Here is a 12,794-nt window from a genome sequence, read left to right as displayed (position 1 = left end):
GAACCTGGAGAGAGCCAAGGGAAGCTAAGAGATGAAAGCCAGCCCTAGAGAAACAAAGTGAGGCACCCCCACAGGAACAGAGGCTGAAAGCAATGGAGCCCAGGAGCAAGGGACCAGCAGATGCCAGCCAGCGATGTGACTTCCCAGCTGACAGAGGTGTTCCTGACCTGTTGACCTTCCGTGAGTTAAGGTATCTTTCCCTGGATGCCTTAAGTTTGGACATTGTTATAGGCTTAGAACTATACCTTTGTAGGTTATTAAATTCCCCTTTTTCAAAGCCATTCCAGTTCTGGGATATTGCATTCTGGCAGCTTGCAAACCAAAACACTTGAATATATATTTAGAGTATAATTTCTGGGTCATTTGGTAACTCTGTTGAACATTTTGAGGAACTGTCAGACTGTTTTGAAAAATTCCTGTACCATTTTTGCATTCCCACCAGCAATGAATGAGGTTCTAATTTTTCCATTCTACCCATCTGTTTATCCTTATGACAGTACCATACTGTCTTGATTACTGTAGCCTTGTAGTAAATTTTGAAACTGAGAAGTCTGAGTACTATAATTCTGTTCTTCCTTTTCAAGACTGCTTTGAATAGTTCAGGTCTAGAATTTTAAGATCATCTTGCCAATTTCTGGGATTTTGATAGGGTCAAGTTGAATTTGTTGATCAATTTGGGAAGTACGGCCATGAACATGGAGTGTTTTTCTATTTATTTAGGTCTTTTTAAATTTTTTTCAATAATGTCTTACAATTTTCAGTTTTCAACTTGCACAACTTTTGTTAATTTTATTCCTATTTTATTCTTTCTGATGCTACTGTAAGTGAAATTGTTTTCAAAATTTCATTTTCAGATTGTTCATTGCCACTGTATAGAAATTTAACATTGACCTTGTATCCTGCAATGTTGCTGAACCCATTTATTCATGGATTGTGGGAAAAAACCTACTTTTTTCATGGATTCCTTAGGATTGTCTATCAATCTGATCACGCTATCTACAGATACGATTTTACTTCTTACTTCAAAGTGTGGTTGCTTTTCCTTTATTTTTCTTGCCTTATTGACCTCACTTAGAATCTCCAGCACAATGCAGACAAGAAGCAGTGAGACTGGCCATCTTTTCCTTGTTCATGATCGTAGACAGAGTTCATGTAGTCTTTCACTATTAAGTATGATAGCTGTGGGGTTTCATAGATAGCCTTTATTAGGTTGAGGATGTTCCCATCTATTATTACTTTTTGGTTGTTGTTTTTTTACCATGAAAAGGTGGTGGAATTTTTTTAATGCTTTATTTGTGTCTTTTGGGATGATCATGTGGTTTTGCTCTTTATTCTATCAATATGGTGTACCATATCAATATGTACCATATTGATTGATTTCAGATGCTAAACTAATCTTGCACTCCTGGGATACGTATCTCTTGGGTTTTGCATATAATCCAATTTTATATGGGATTAGATTCACATTACTAGTATTTTTTTGAGAATTTTTGTGTCTATATTCATAAGGAATAAGGGTCTATGGTGGTCTTTTCTTGTGATATGTTTGTCTGGTTTTGTTATTGTGATAATACCAGCTTCATAGGATGAGTTCTACAAGTGTTCTTTTTCTTCTGTCTTTTGGAAGAATTTTTGAAGGACTGGCACTAATTGTTCTCTGAGTATTTGGCAGAATTCACCAGCCAAGCCATCTGAGCCTGAGAATCCCTCTGTGGAAGGTTTTTTCTTTTTCCTAAGCCATTATTTCTACTTGCCATAGGTCTATTCAAATGTTCTATTTTTTCTTGGGTAAGCTTTAGTCATTTGTCTTTCTAGTAATTTGCTCATTTTGTCTAGATTGCCTAATTTGTTGGCGTAATTGTTCACAGTATTCCTTTATAATCCTATTTGTTTTTGTCAGGTCAGTAGTAATGCCCCTCTTTAATTTCTGATTTTAGTAATCTATATCTTCTCTCTCTCTTTTTGGTTGGTCAAGCTAAAGGTTTTTCAATTTTGTTGATCTTTCCAAAGAAATTTTTGGGTTCTTTGATTTTCTCTGTTGTTTTTATATTCTCTATTTCATTTATTTGCACTCAAGTCTTGATTATTTCATCCCTTCTGTCTACTTTGGATGTATTCTGTTCTTCTATTTCTATTTTTAAGGTGTTAGGTTAGGTTATTTATTTGAGAACTTTCTTGTTTTTAAGTATAGGTTAATAAATATTTGATGAATTTGCTTAAGAGCCTGGGAAAAACAGACTGATGAGAAAAGGGAGGAAGCTTCTCACTTGAGGAGGGATAGGGTTCTAAAAGCAGGGGGAGGCCAGTGAAACAAAGGCAGCACAAACTGAGTTTTTAGAGAGGGATGGGAGAATTGCCAGGTCACAAAGAAGGGGACTCTGGAGAGACAGATGGATGCAAGGAGCATTTTAGGAAATACTGCTGGACCTAACGCAGCATCATTACTCTTCAGTGATTTTCATTTTTGCTTTGGTTGTTTGGTTGTTTTTGAGAGACTACAGTAAGATTTAGACTGTCTTTCTATTTCTTTTCAAATTAAGGTTTGTGTCTCTTCAATATTCCCTCTTCCATGTTGAATAAAAACTTTCTATTTCTAATTAAGTAATATCTGTTCAGTGTCAAAACTTTAGTAAGTACAGTAAAATATAAAAAATAAAATGAAAATATTCCTTCCTAGAGATTTTTGTTCTAATTCTTTAATATGCACAGTTCACAATCTCTTATCCTGTTTTAAACTTCAAAAAGCTCTAAAAATGGAAAGTTTTGCCACAAAATCATTTGGTGGCGAAACTTCACCTGAACAGATGTGAAGCTATTTACTCTTTAATTATCCCTATTTTTATGACTATCCACTCTTATCAGCAATGTATTACATAATATATGTAATATTACCTTTCTTAAAACTTGAAAATTCTGAATATTCAAATATAGCTGACTCTAATGGTTTTGAATAAGGGACTTTAGATTTAATTTAAATGCATTTATATGTATGTATTATATATGGATATATTATGTATATATACACACATATACATATATGCTATTTATATCTTCACTTTCTAATGTAGAATGTTGTGAGCATTTTACTGTCGTTAAATATTGTTGGAAAATATAATTTTTAATGGCTGCACAGAGTGCCAACTTGCTGATGCATCCTTGTTCAGTCAACTACCAGCCTTTATATGCTTAAGTTTTCAATATTATAAATAACACCACATTAAACCTCCTTATATATAAATGTTGACATGTATCTTTCAATACATTCTTAGGCAAAATACATATATGTAGAATAGTTGAGCAAAGCATATAAACATTTACAAAATTCTTGATATATATGAAAAGGACTACCTGTGCCTCCAACTGAAACGGTGTGCTATAATTCCAAATCTACCCTCATATTCTCATTTGCATTTTAATTTAATTTATGGTGCTTTTAACGTGCAGATATTTTTAAATTGCATACAATCAAACTGACTATATCTTGTCCCTCTGATTCTGGGCTCTGGAATCATGATTACAAAAGTCTTAGCAACCCCAATAGTACATTACTATTCACTAATAAATTCCTTTTCTTCTTTTATAGCTTAAATGTAAACCATTTAATTCTTTAATCAACCTAGAATTTTCTTTGGAATTTAATGTGAGGCCAAACTCGCACTTTTTTCCTGAAGTTAACCTACTTCCCAACAGCATTTAATGACTAATCCATTCCTCTTCCACTGATTTGAAATGCAAATCTTACCATATGCCAAGTTATTATATATATTGGAGTCTATTTCTAGGCCTTTTATTTTGTTCCATTCATCTGCTTATTTCCTCTGGGCCAGTTCCACACTGATTTAAAATCCAGTTTTTATAATCTGGTAGTACTGGTTCATCATCATTTTTTTTTCAATCTTTCTTGGCTATTCTTTTATTGCTTCTAGATGATCTAAGATTCCTCTATCCAATTAGAAAAAAAAATGCCATTGAAATTTCAACTAGATGTGCTCAATTTATAGATTAATTTAGAGAATACTGACATCTTTACAATTTTGAATCTTTATACTGGGAATGTAGTTTAGCTCTCCATTTATTCTAATAGGCTTTTATGTCTCTAAGTAAGTTTTACAGTTTTCTCCAAAAAGGCATTTGAAAAAATTATTTCTCAGTTTTGCTATAGGGAATGATATTGTTTTCATTTTGCTTTTATAAGAAAGCGCCATTGATTTTTATATATTTATTTTGTGATTGGCCACCTTACTGAACTATCCTATTGTGCCTAATAGTTTTTCAGTTGATTCATTTGTGTTCGTTAATTAGACAATTACATTGTCTGACAGTGATGATGATTTTGACCCCACTTTCCAACAGCTACATCTTTTATTTATATTTACAATACATTGGCAACATCTTTCACAACAAAACTAAATAATAGTGGTGACAGCAGACAACTCTATCTTACTATTGACTTTTATGGATACGTCCCTAGCTGTTCACCATTAAGAATGATGTTGGTATTGGAAGTTCATATTCAATATCATATTAATAAAATACTCATCTGTTCCTTGCTTTTTAAAATTCAAATATAACATTGAATTTTTATAAAATGAACAGTTAGTATCTATAGAGATATTAATACAGTGGCTTAAAATAGTCTTTCACTTATTGCTACGATACATTATAATAAGAGATTTCTTAATATCACCTGTATCTTACATTCTCCTATCTAATACTACTTGGTCAAGGCACATTATTAATTTTCTTCATGTTACTTTTTTAAATGTTCCACTGAATTCTTCTTGCTTGTATATTATTTAGGATTCTCTTATTTACATTGATAAGTAGCATCAACCTGATTTTCTTTCTTTTATGTAGTTACTATCTTGGTCAGTTTTTTATATCAGAATTATGCTATTCCTTTAAAATAAAGAGGAAAATGTATCCTCTCTTTCAATGTTGTTGAATAGAAAACATCACATGAAGGTCCTTAAATATTTTTAAAGGTCTCACCCCAAAATCACCCAATCAAAAGCCTTTGTTAAGGTAATAATTTAAAAAATTCTCATTTTTCTCACCTTGATTATTGGTATATTAAGGGTTTACACCTTTTTTGAGAAAAATTTGTAAATCTGTATTTTTTTCTAGAAACTTGTCAATTCTAACATTTTCAAATATATTACTATAATTGTACACCATGTTGTCATTATATATATATTACATATACATATATATATATGCATATGTAAAGAGAAGGAAAATCATTACCCTCGCCTCTTACATGGGACATGATGCCCAGGGGTGTGAATCTCCCTGGCAATTTGGAACACGACTCCTAAGTATGAGCCTGGCTCTGGCACCATGGAATCGACAATGCCTTCCTGACCAAAAGGGAGAAAAGAAATGTAACGAAACAAGGTATCCATGGCTAAGAGAGCGCAGACAGATCCGATAGGCTATTTTAGAGGGTACTCTTAATGCAAGCTTCAGCTAGATATTGCTAATTGCCATGTGTGTTGGTTTGAATCTGTTGTGTACTCCAGAAAAGCCATGTCCTTTAATCCTCGTTCAATACTGCTGGTGGGAGCTTTTTGATTATCCATGGAGATGTGACCCACCCAATTTGTGGGTGGTAACTTTTGATTAGATGGTTTCCATGGAGATATGTCTCCACCCATTCAAGGTGGGGTTGCTTACTGGAGCCATTTAAGAGGGGACCATTTTGGAGAAAGCTTTAGAGCTACCAGAACCAACAGAGTCCACATAGCCAGAGACCTGTGGAGATGAAGAAGAAAAACACCTCCCAGGGAGCTTCATGAAACAAGAAGCCAGGAGAGAAAGCTAGCAGTCACCATGTGCCTTTCCATTGACACGTATTCTGGACCCACTGGTCTTCATGAGTAAAGGTATCTTTCCCTGGGTGCCTTAATTTGGAAACTCTTATAGCTTTGCCTTAATTTGGACATTTTCATGGCCTTAAAACTGTAAACTTGAAACTTAATAAATTCCCTTTTTAAAAGCCATTCCATTTCTGGTATATTGCATTCTGGAAGCTTCAGCAAACTAAAACCCCATGGTTTGCTAACCCCCAGCCAACATCCTTCCTGAGAACCTTAAAGAACACCCAGGGCTCTATTTGAGATCCTACAAAAGTTGCATGCACTAAGCATACTTTTCAAAAACATAAAACCTTCAGATGGTTCCTCAGTAAGATATGTCTTGAAACTCAGAGGCGCCATTCTCTCCAATAACATCAACCAATTCTATCCCCCATCCCATACTGCCAACACCCGTTTTCAACATGAAAAAGTTAGAATGGGCATAAACCAAATATCCTTAAATATTGGGAGAAGGATCAAAGGAGAAGAAGGAATTATAACAGAGATGTTAGGATTTAACACATGAATATGACTGCTGAATCATTATGCTGATATTTTTTAGTCTCCAGTACCTTGGAACAGCTAGAAGGGAAAACATGAAATTGCGGAACTGCAACCCAGACCAAATGTTGAAATCTGTTCTCTAACTACTTGTTGAAATGTACTTTGAAAAGTGTTGCTTTTTTGTATATATGTTATATTTTGCAATTAAAAAATGTTTTTTTAAAAAAGAGAAAGATCACTGAAGTGGATTCAGAAGCCCTAGGATTAAATCCTGTCACTCACAAGCTGTCAGGCCTTATTTCCAGACCTTAATTTCTTAAAATAAGGAGGCTGGCTGGATTCAAATATCTCCAGAGTCCCATTCACCTTGAACATTCTATGATTTTCTATTATTCAATTATCTAAATAGAACAATAATAGTTGAAACTAGATTAACATGTTCTTCTGCCTTTCATTTTTTTGTCAGTATAATTTACTTATCACCTTAATATTTTAAAACAATGAGTTAATATCCTCTTGCTCAATGAAGTGTTTTAAATAAACATGCACAGAGAACTTTGCAATATGGTTGTGGGACAATATACTAATTTTAGAAATTTGGAAGGCCACATATAACAGCCTTGAAAATCTGCTCTGACAGTTGACTCATGCCCCTTTTAGCAGCACAGTTTTTCATCCTAAAAGTTTCCAGAGATGAGGGATAATGCTTTCATTTTAACAACCATCTTTAGGACTTCAACCCAAAAATAGAGAGCAGCCTAATACTACCTAAAATCACTAATATGATTTATCAAAAGAGTTCTTTACAAAAGTCATTGGGTCCTTCAAAGTCAAAATCAAATCTACTTTGTTTCAGCATCCTGACAAATAATCCAATAAAAGTTTAAATTGTCATTGAGACGACTAACATAACAGCAAGAAATGGAAATCACCAAATTGCCAAGTAAAGCAGAAGACTAACACTATCAAGTGATGACACATTTCTGACCTGTGTGTCTGTTTAATGCCATAGTCATAATTTCTCCCAATTATGGCCATGAATTTCTTAGTTCTGTTCTTAAACCCTTGTTCTAGACAACAGAATTATATTAAGTTAACCTCTGAAATAACCCTAGCAGGATACTGCCTTTTCCTACAAACAATATCGCATTGTTCTGGGAAATGCACCCCTCCCCACTTCGACGCCATACATGTGGTTCTTGCTATGAACCTGTCTCCACAGCAGCAGATAACTGATTGGTCCAGAAAGGAGCATATGACCAAAGGTGAGCCAGAGAATTTTGTCCCTGGATATTTGAACTTGGGACAAGAGAGTAAGAGGAGTTTACCCAAAAGTGCTGAATATGTAAGCCCCAAAGTCGGAGGGCTACCAGAGATGAGCAATTCTGTACGTGGAGAAGGCTGTTTGTGGCAAAAGCTAGAAAATGAGACTATGTGTAGAGGGAACAGGGGCATGGAAGCAGGTGGACAAAGACCCACAGAGGAATAGATTGGAGAGAGATTTGTAAGCTCAAGGCTGCGAGAGAGGCACTACTCTTGATGGCTTCAAGTGCTTGGCATGCTGCAGTAAATACCAGAGAAAAACAACCTCCTTTAAAGATGGTTAAAGAGACTTAACCATGATCATTGCCAAAAGAACCTGGAAACTTGTTGCACTAAGTATTAATGTTCAGATAGAATAAAATGACCATTTCAAAACAGATCAGTATGGAGCATACAACAGTGAGAAGACAATAAACAGAGTAAAGTCTAAATGAGAAAAGAGGAAGTGACGATAGACCATGCTACCACAAGCTCACGCTTTACAATAGCTTCTTACTGTGGAAGGCTCTGTGGCTAACACTTGGACATGACTGACCTGCACTTACATCATGCAAGTCCCCATCCATCAGTCTCACTGACTCAGTCATGCTCCCACACTTAAGTGTTTATAACTTCTGACCCTGCCTCCTTCCCCAAGAATAACTTCCATTCTATATCCCACCTTCCCACTTGGTACATTCTTATCCTGCTCAAAATATATTCACTATGATGCTTTCTGAGTAGCTCTGACTCCTATAATGAAGTCCAATCTGTCAGTTCTAATGCAGCAGTTGACCTACTGTCTTTAATTACATTTTTATATGTCTGTTCTTCCCAGTTAAGCTGTATTCATCTTTGTACTCCTCAACTCTAGTACACTGCCTGTTCTAACTGGTTACTGAATGAAAACAAGAACAAACGGATTGCTAATTACTACGCATTACAATAATGGTTATAGTTATTCAATTTGTGACAAACTTTGTTGTAGTTTTACACAGACATTGCAGTAAAATTTGACCTTGTATGCTCATCTTTGCAAGTTTGCTATCCATGCAGTATGGTCATTTGCTCACACCTTAAAAAAGAAACTATAGTATATGGTAGACGAGTATGTTCCTCCCTACAAACAGATAACTACTATATCACAATCTCATTCTAGGACATCTGAAGGGAGGAAAGAGGGAGAAGCTAAATGTTTTTCTTCTTAACTGAATTTTATGGATATATTTCTAAGAATCAATTATGAAATTACAAAAGACAAAAGTTTCACAGAGTGTTGATCATACCCAGCTTCAATTTCTTGGCCAATGCGTCAATCTGAATGGTGGGATCAGACCCCATGGACAGGAAACATATCAGAGGCGTGCGTGTATCACTTTCTTCCCAAGTTTTCTCCAGATTTAAGATAACTGGTTCTGTGTACTTCTCCTCCAAAGAATCTGCAATATACTTTCTTGCTTGAAAAACAGTACGATCTGGGCACCAAGACCTGGAAATAAACAGAAGTCAGAGGAAATAAATTCAGTGTCTTCACTTTTTATTCTTTTTAATTCTAAGTACTTAAAAAACACCTTTTTAATTTGCAAAAAGTCAACAAGCTAATGTTCCCTCATACAGACCTGTGTAAAAGGGAAGGTGTACCATCCCTGGATGAGTGCAAGTTTAATCATGTTTTTTTGGTGGGTCGCGGGGAGTGGGGCTACGCTGGTAACAACACGATCTGCTGCTGACCTCAAGGGTAACTTAGAAGTCAGCTGAACAAGTATCTCATTTTCAGAAGAGTCAACTACTATTAAATTTTAATTAATTATTTTAAAAATTCAGTGATTACCACTAGTTACTGAGACCACTAGCTTCAGGTAAGCAATTCCTCATTCAAGTTAATCAGAACATACATGAGTATGCTCATTCTTGGAAAAGTATTTATTGAATGCCTACTACACACCAGGATCTGGGGATTAAGCTGGAAACCAAGGGCAAGTGTGCTATGCCAGCTCCAACAGACAATGAGGCAAACTTGATGCACACCTGAAACTCTGAAGTCTTAAGGGGGTCTTCAATGTGTCAAAGGTGTCAAAAGTTGATCAGAAGCATTATGTAATACCATTTGTGTACCACACATTATGGTAGGTTCCACACACAGACACATTAAATAAATGCCATTTATATTGATATTTTGGGTCACAGGCAAGCATACAGATTTTTATTTGCTAGTAGGGTACACTATTAATTCACATAAGTCCAATTTTAAAATGATGGAAAAAAACAGTCACATCTATTCTAGTAAAAACAAGCAGACATTTCATACTCTGTAGATCATGAGGCCAACAATGCTGATTGCTCTGACCACTCACAAATAGTGTCAATAACCAGAAAACAGTTTCTTCTAATGTATGCAAGCTCAGATATGTAACAATAAGAAAGATACACTATTTCAAAACAACCCTACATTTCTTATGATTCTTTGGTGGCCTCATCTCCCCACAACTCTATGCCTCCAGTTTTCCCACCAATCTCCCCCCCACCTTCTCTCCTACACACACACACACACACACACACACACACACACATATATTTCAATTGGTCTTCTAATACAGAAGGCTTTATTGAGATACTGGATATTGAGAAAACGCGAGAAGTGAGACAAGATAGGAATGTCCTTCTTTAAAAGACTTCAGTTTCAAACTTTTGCTTCCATTTTCATAGGCAAAATAGTATTTGGATATTTCAATAGCATGATACTATTGTTTTTTCTCAAATGAAATGAAATTTTATTTGATAATTTTTAATTTTATAAAGTCTACTTTTAAAATATTTTTTTTTTAGGAAAACAAACAATATACTTAGAACCACCATAAGTAGATATCTTAGCTTAAGGATAGGCATATTTAAATGAAGTATCCATATAATCATCGTAAAGCCTGTATTTGTGCAGTAGTTTTATAAACGAATTTAAAATTAAGGCAACAAGGAAAAAATCTACAAATTCAGATAGCAAAGTTCTTAAATTCTAAGTATTAAACACTGACTTAGATACCATTTGAGCAGCTGTCAAAACTATGAATTTTCTCAAAATAGAACTTTCTCGAGCAGAAAATTCTTACAAAGGTATGCATTGCTACAGTAATGACCTATGTTACTAAATATTTTCCTGATCTCAGGAAAATATGAATTTACAGATATTTTTACAATTAACATATGAAAATCTTAACCACTTAAATGGATAGCCTAGTTAGCTTATCCATAGCCACATTTAAAAGAAGATCTAAGTAATCACTGAAAAGCCTGTTTGTACAATGTTTCATAAACCAATTTAAAATTAAAGTAGGGAAGGAAAAAATCTACAGATATAGATATCACAGTTTCTTAAATTCTAATATTAAACACTATCTTAAATACCATTTGATTAGCTATCAAAACTGTGTACATTCTTAAAATATCAAGTAAAAAGTTATCACAAATATAAACTTTGCTAAGTAGTGAGCTATGTTACCAAATATTTTCAATTTTTTTTTCAGGAATTTATTTGATCTAATATTAATATTTTGTAAAGTATACTTTTTTTAAAGAAGTAAATTCAACCATAAATGATCATTCAACAGTAAATGATCATAAACAGTAAACAGTAAAATGATCATTCAATTAACAGAATGAATAATTAAAACACATTTTTCACTCTTTTTTTCTTGCTAAAAGTACTATCATTAATACATTGTCAAAATATACCACTCTCTACTACATAACCATTTTATTTTCCTTGTGAAGGAATAAATAATTAATTTCAAAACCTGCAGTTTAGAAGCACATCTATTTCTTAAAATAACTACATGGATGTAGTAAAATCAAACCGACAGGGGATAAGATCTGTAATTTATGGATATGATGAGTGTTTCCTATTCTCACCTTATAAGTAAAAGTTTGCGGTAGGTATCTAGTGAATCATTATATCCATCAGGGATAATTTCCTCCTCTGGAGCATCTTTATCAAACCAGCTTTTCCACCCCTTCTCATTACGAGATATCTAAAACAAGGAAGCGGTAGGAATACATGTGGTTAAAAATTGCAGAGGATTCTAAATAACCTTAGAGGGTCATTCTTTACAGAGCAATAATTTTTCAAGCAAATTAACATAGTTTAAACTTTTCTTCAAAATCAGTGACTCAAATAACATGAATATTATTGTTTCCTTTCACATTTTCCATTGTTTTTCACATTATTCTCTAAAACTAGTATCATATATAAATTGCAACAAATGGTTGGGCAGGAATAGAACACACACTAGAGTTTCTCAGTCTCGGCACTACTGACATCTTGAGCCAGATAACTCTTAGTTTCGGGAAGCATCCTGCACATCACAGAATTCTTAGCAAACACCCTTGGCCTCTACACACTAGATGCCAGGAGCATAACCCTAGTATAACCATACCCTCAAGTTGTGACAATGAGAAATGTCTCCCGACACGCTGAATGTCCTCCAGGACAGAAGGAGGGGCAAAATCGCCTTTGGTTGAGAACCACTGATGAAGCCATGCTGCCAACCAAAGTTCTAGATGTCGGCCTCTACTTAAAATAGTGACGTGGCAAAATCAAAACGTTTATTTTCTTAGCAGTTCTTACACTTAAGAAAGGTGGAAGTCTATCTGAAACCTGGTCTCGAACACCTGTTCTTTTAGAAGCATGGGAAGAGCCACAGGTTTTCAGAGGCCTTCAAAGTTAATTTCCTGAAGACCAAATGCCATCAAACCTAATTATAAAAAGTAGATTGGTGAGCCTGGCACTGTTCCTCAGCAATGATCAGGGTGGATTTTTAGATAGTGTTTATTAGAACATTTTAAAAAAGCCAAGGTAAGGGTGGGTTGTGGTGGCTCAGCAGGCAGAGTTCTTGCCTGCCATGCTGGAGACCCAGATTCGATTCCTGATGCCTGCCCATGCTAACAAAAAAAAAAAAAGGAAAAGAAAAAAAAAGCCAAGGTAAGCATTAATAGCAAATAGGTACACACCCAATACAGGGTGCTAGAAGTAAGGGCTGTATTTTTACTTCTGAAACCCTCAATTTTTTACAGATAAGGAAACTGAGGCATAAAGAGTTAAATAACTATCCAAAGCCACAAATCACATCAACAATTCAT

General features: G+C 34.8%; 1 protein-coding gene across 6 annotated transcripts in view; it reads right to left on the bottom strand.

Moving 5' to 3' along the window:
* DNAH8 (dynein axonemal heavy chain 8) overlaps window positions 1-12,794 on the bottom strand; it is a 453,252-nt gene that overhangs the window by 87,577 nt on the left and 352,881 nt on the right. For all 6 annotated transcript variants that reach the window (XM_077161688.1, XM_077161686.1, XM_077161689.1 and 3 more), the window contains 2 exons: window positions 11,568-11,686; window positions 8,951-9,153 (listed from right to left, as the gene is read on the bottom strand). In XM_077161688.1, coding sequence (XP_077017803.1) covers window positions 8,951-9,153; window positions 11,568-11,686 — 322 coding nt within the window. The remainder of the gene's footprint in view (window positions 1-8,950; window positions 9,154-11,567; window positions 11,687-12,794) is intronic.

The sequence above is a fragment of the Tamandua tetradactyla genome, chromosome 5 (genome assembly GCF_023851605.1).
Source record: "Tamandua tetradactyla isolate mTamTet1 chromosome 5, mTamTet1.pri, whole genome shotgun sequence".
Lineage (NCBI taxonomy): Eukaryota > Metazoa > Chordata > Mammalia > Pilosa > Myrmecophagidae > Tamandua > Tamandua tetradactyla.
The sequence above is the reverse complement of the archived record's forward strand: the minus strand, read 5'-3'. Positions and strand labels throughout refer to the sequence as shown.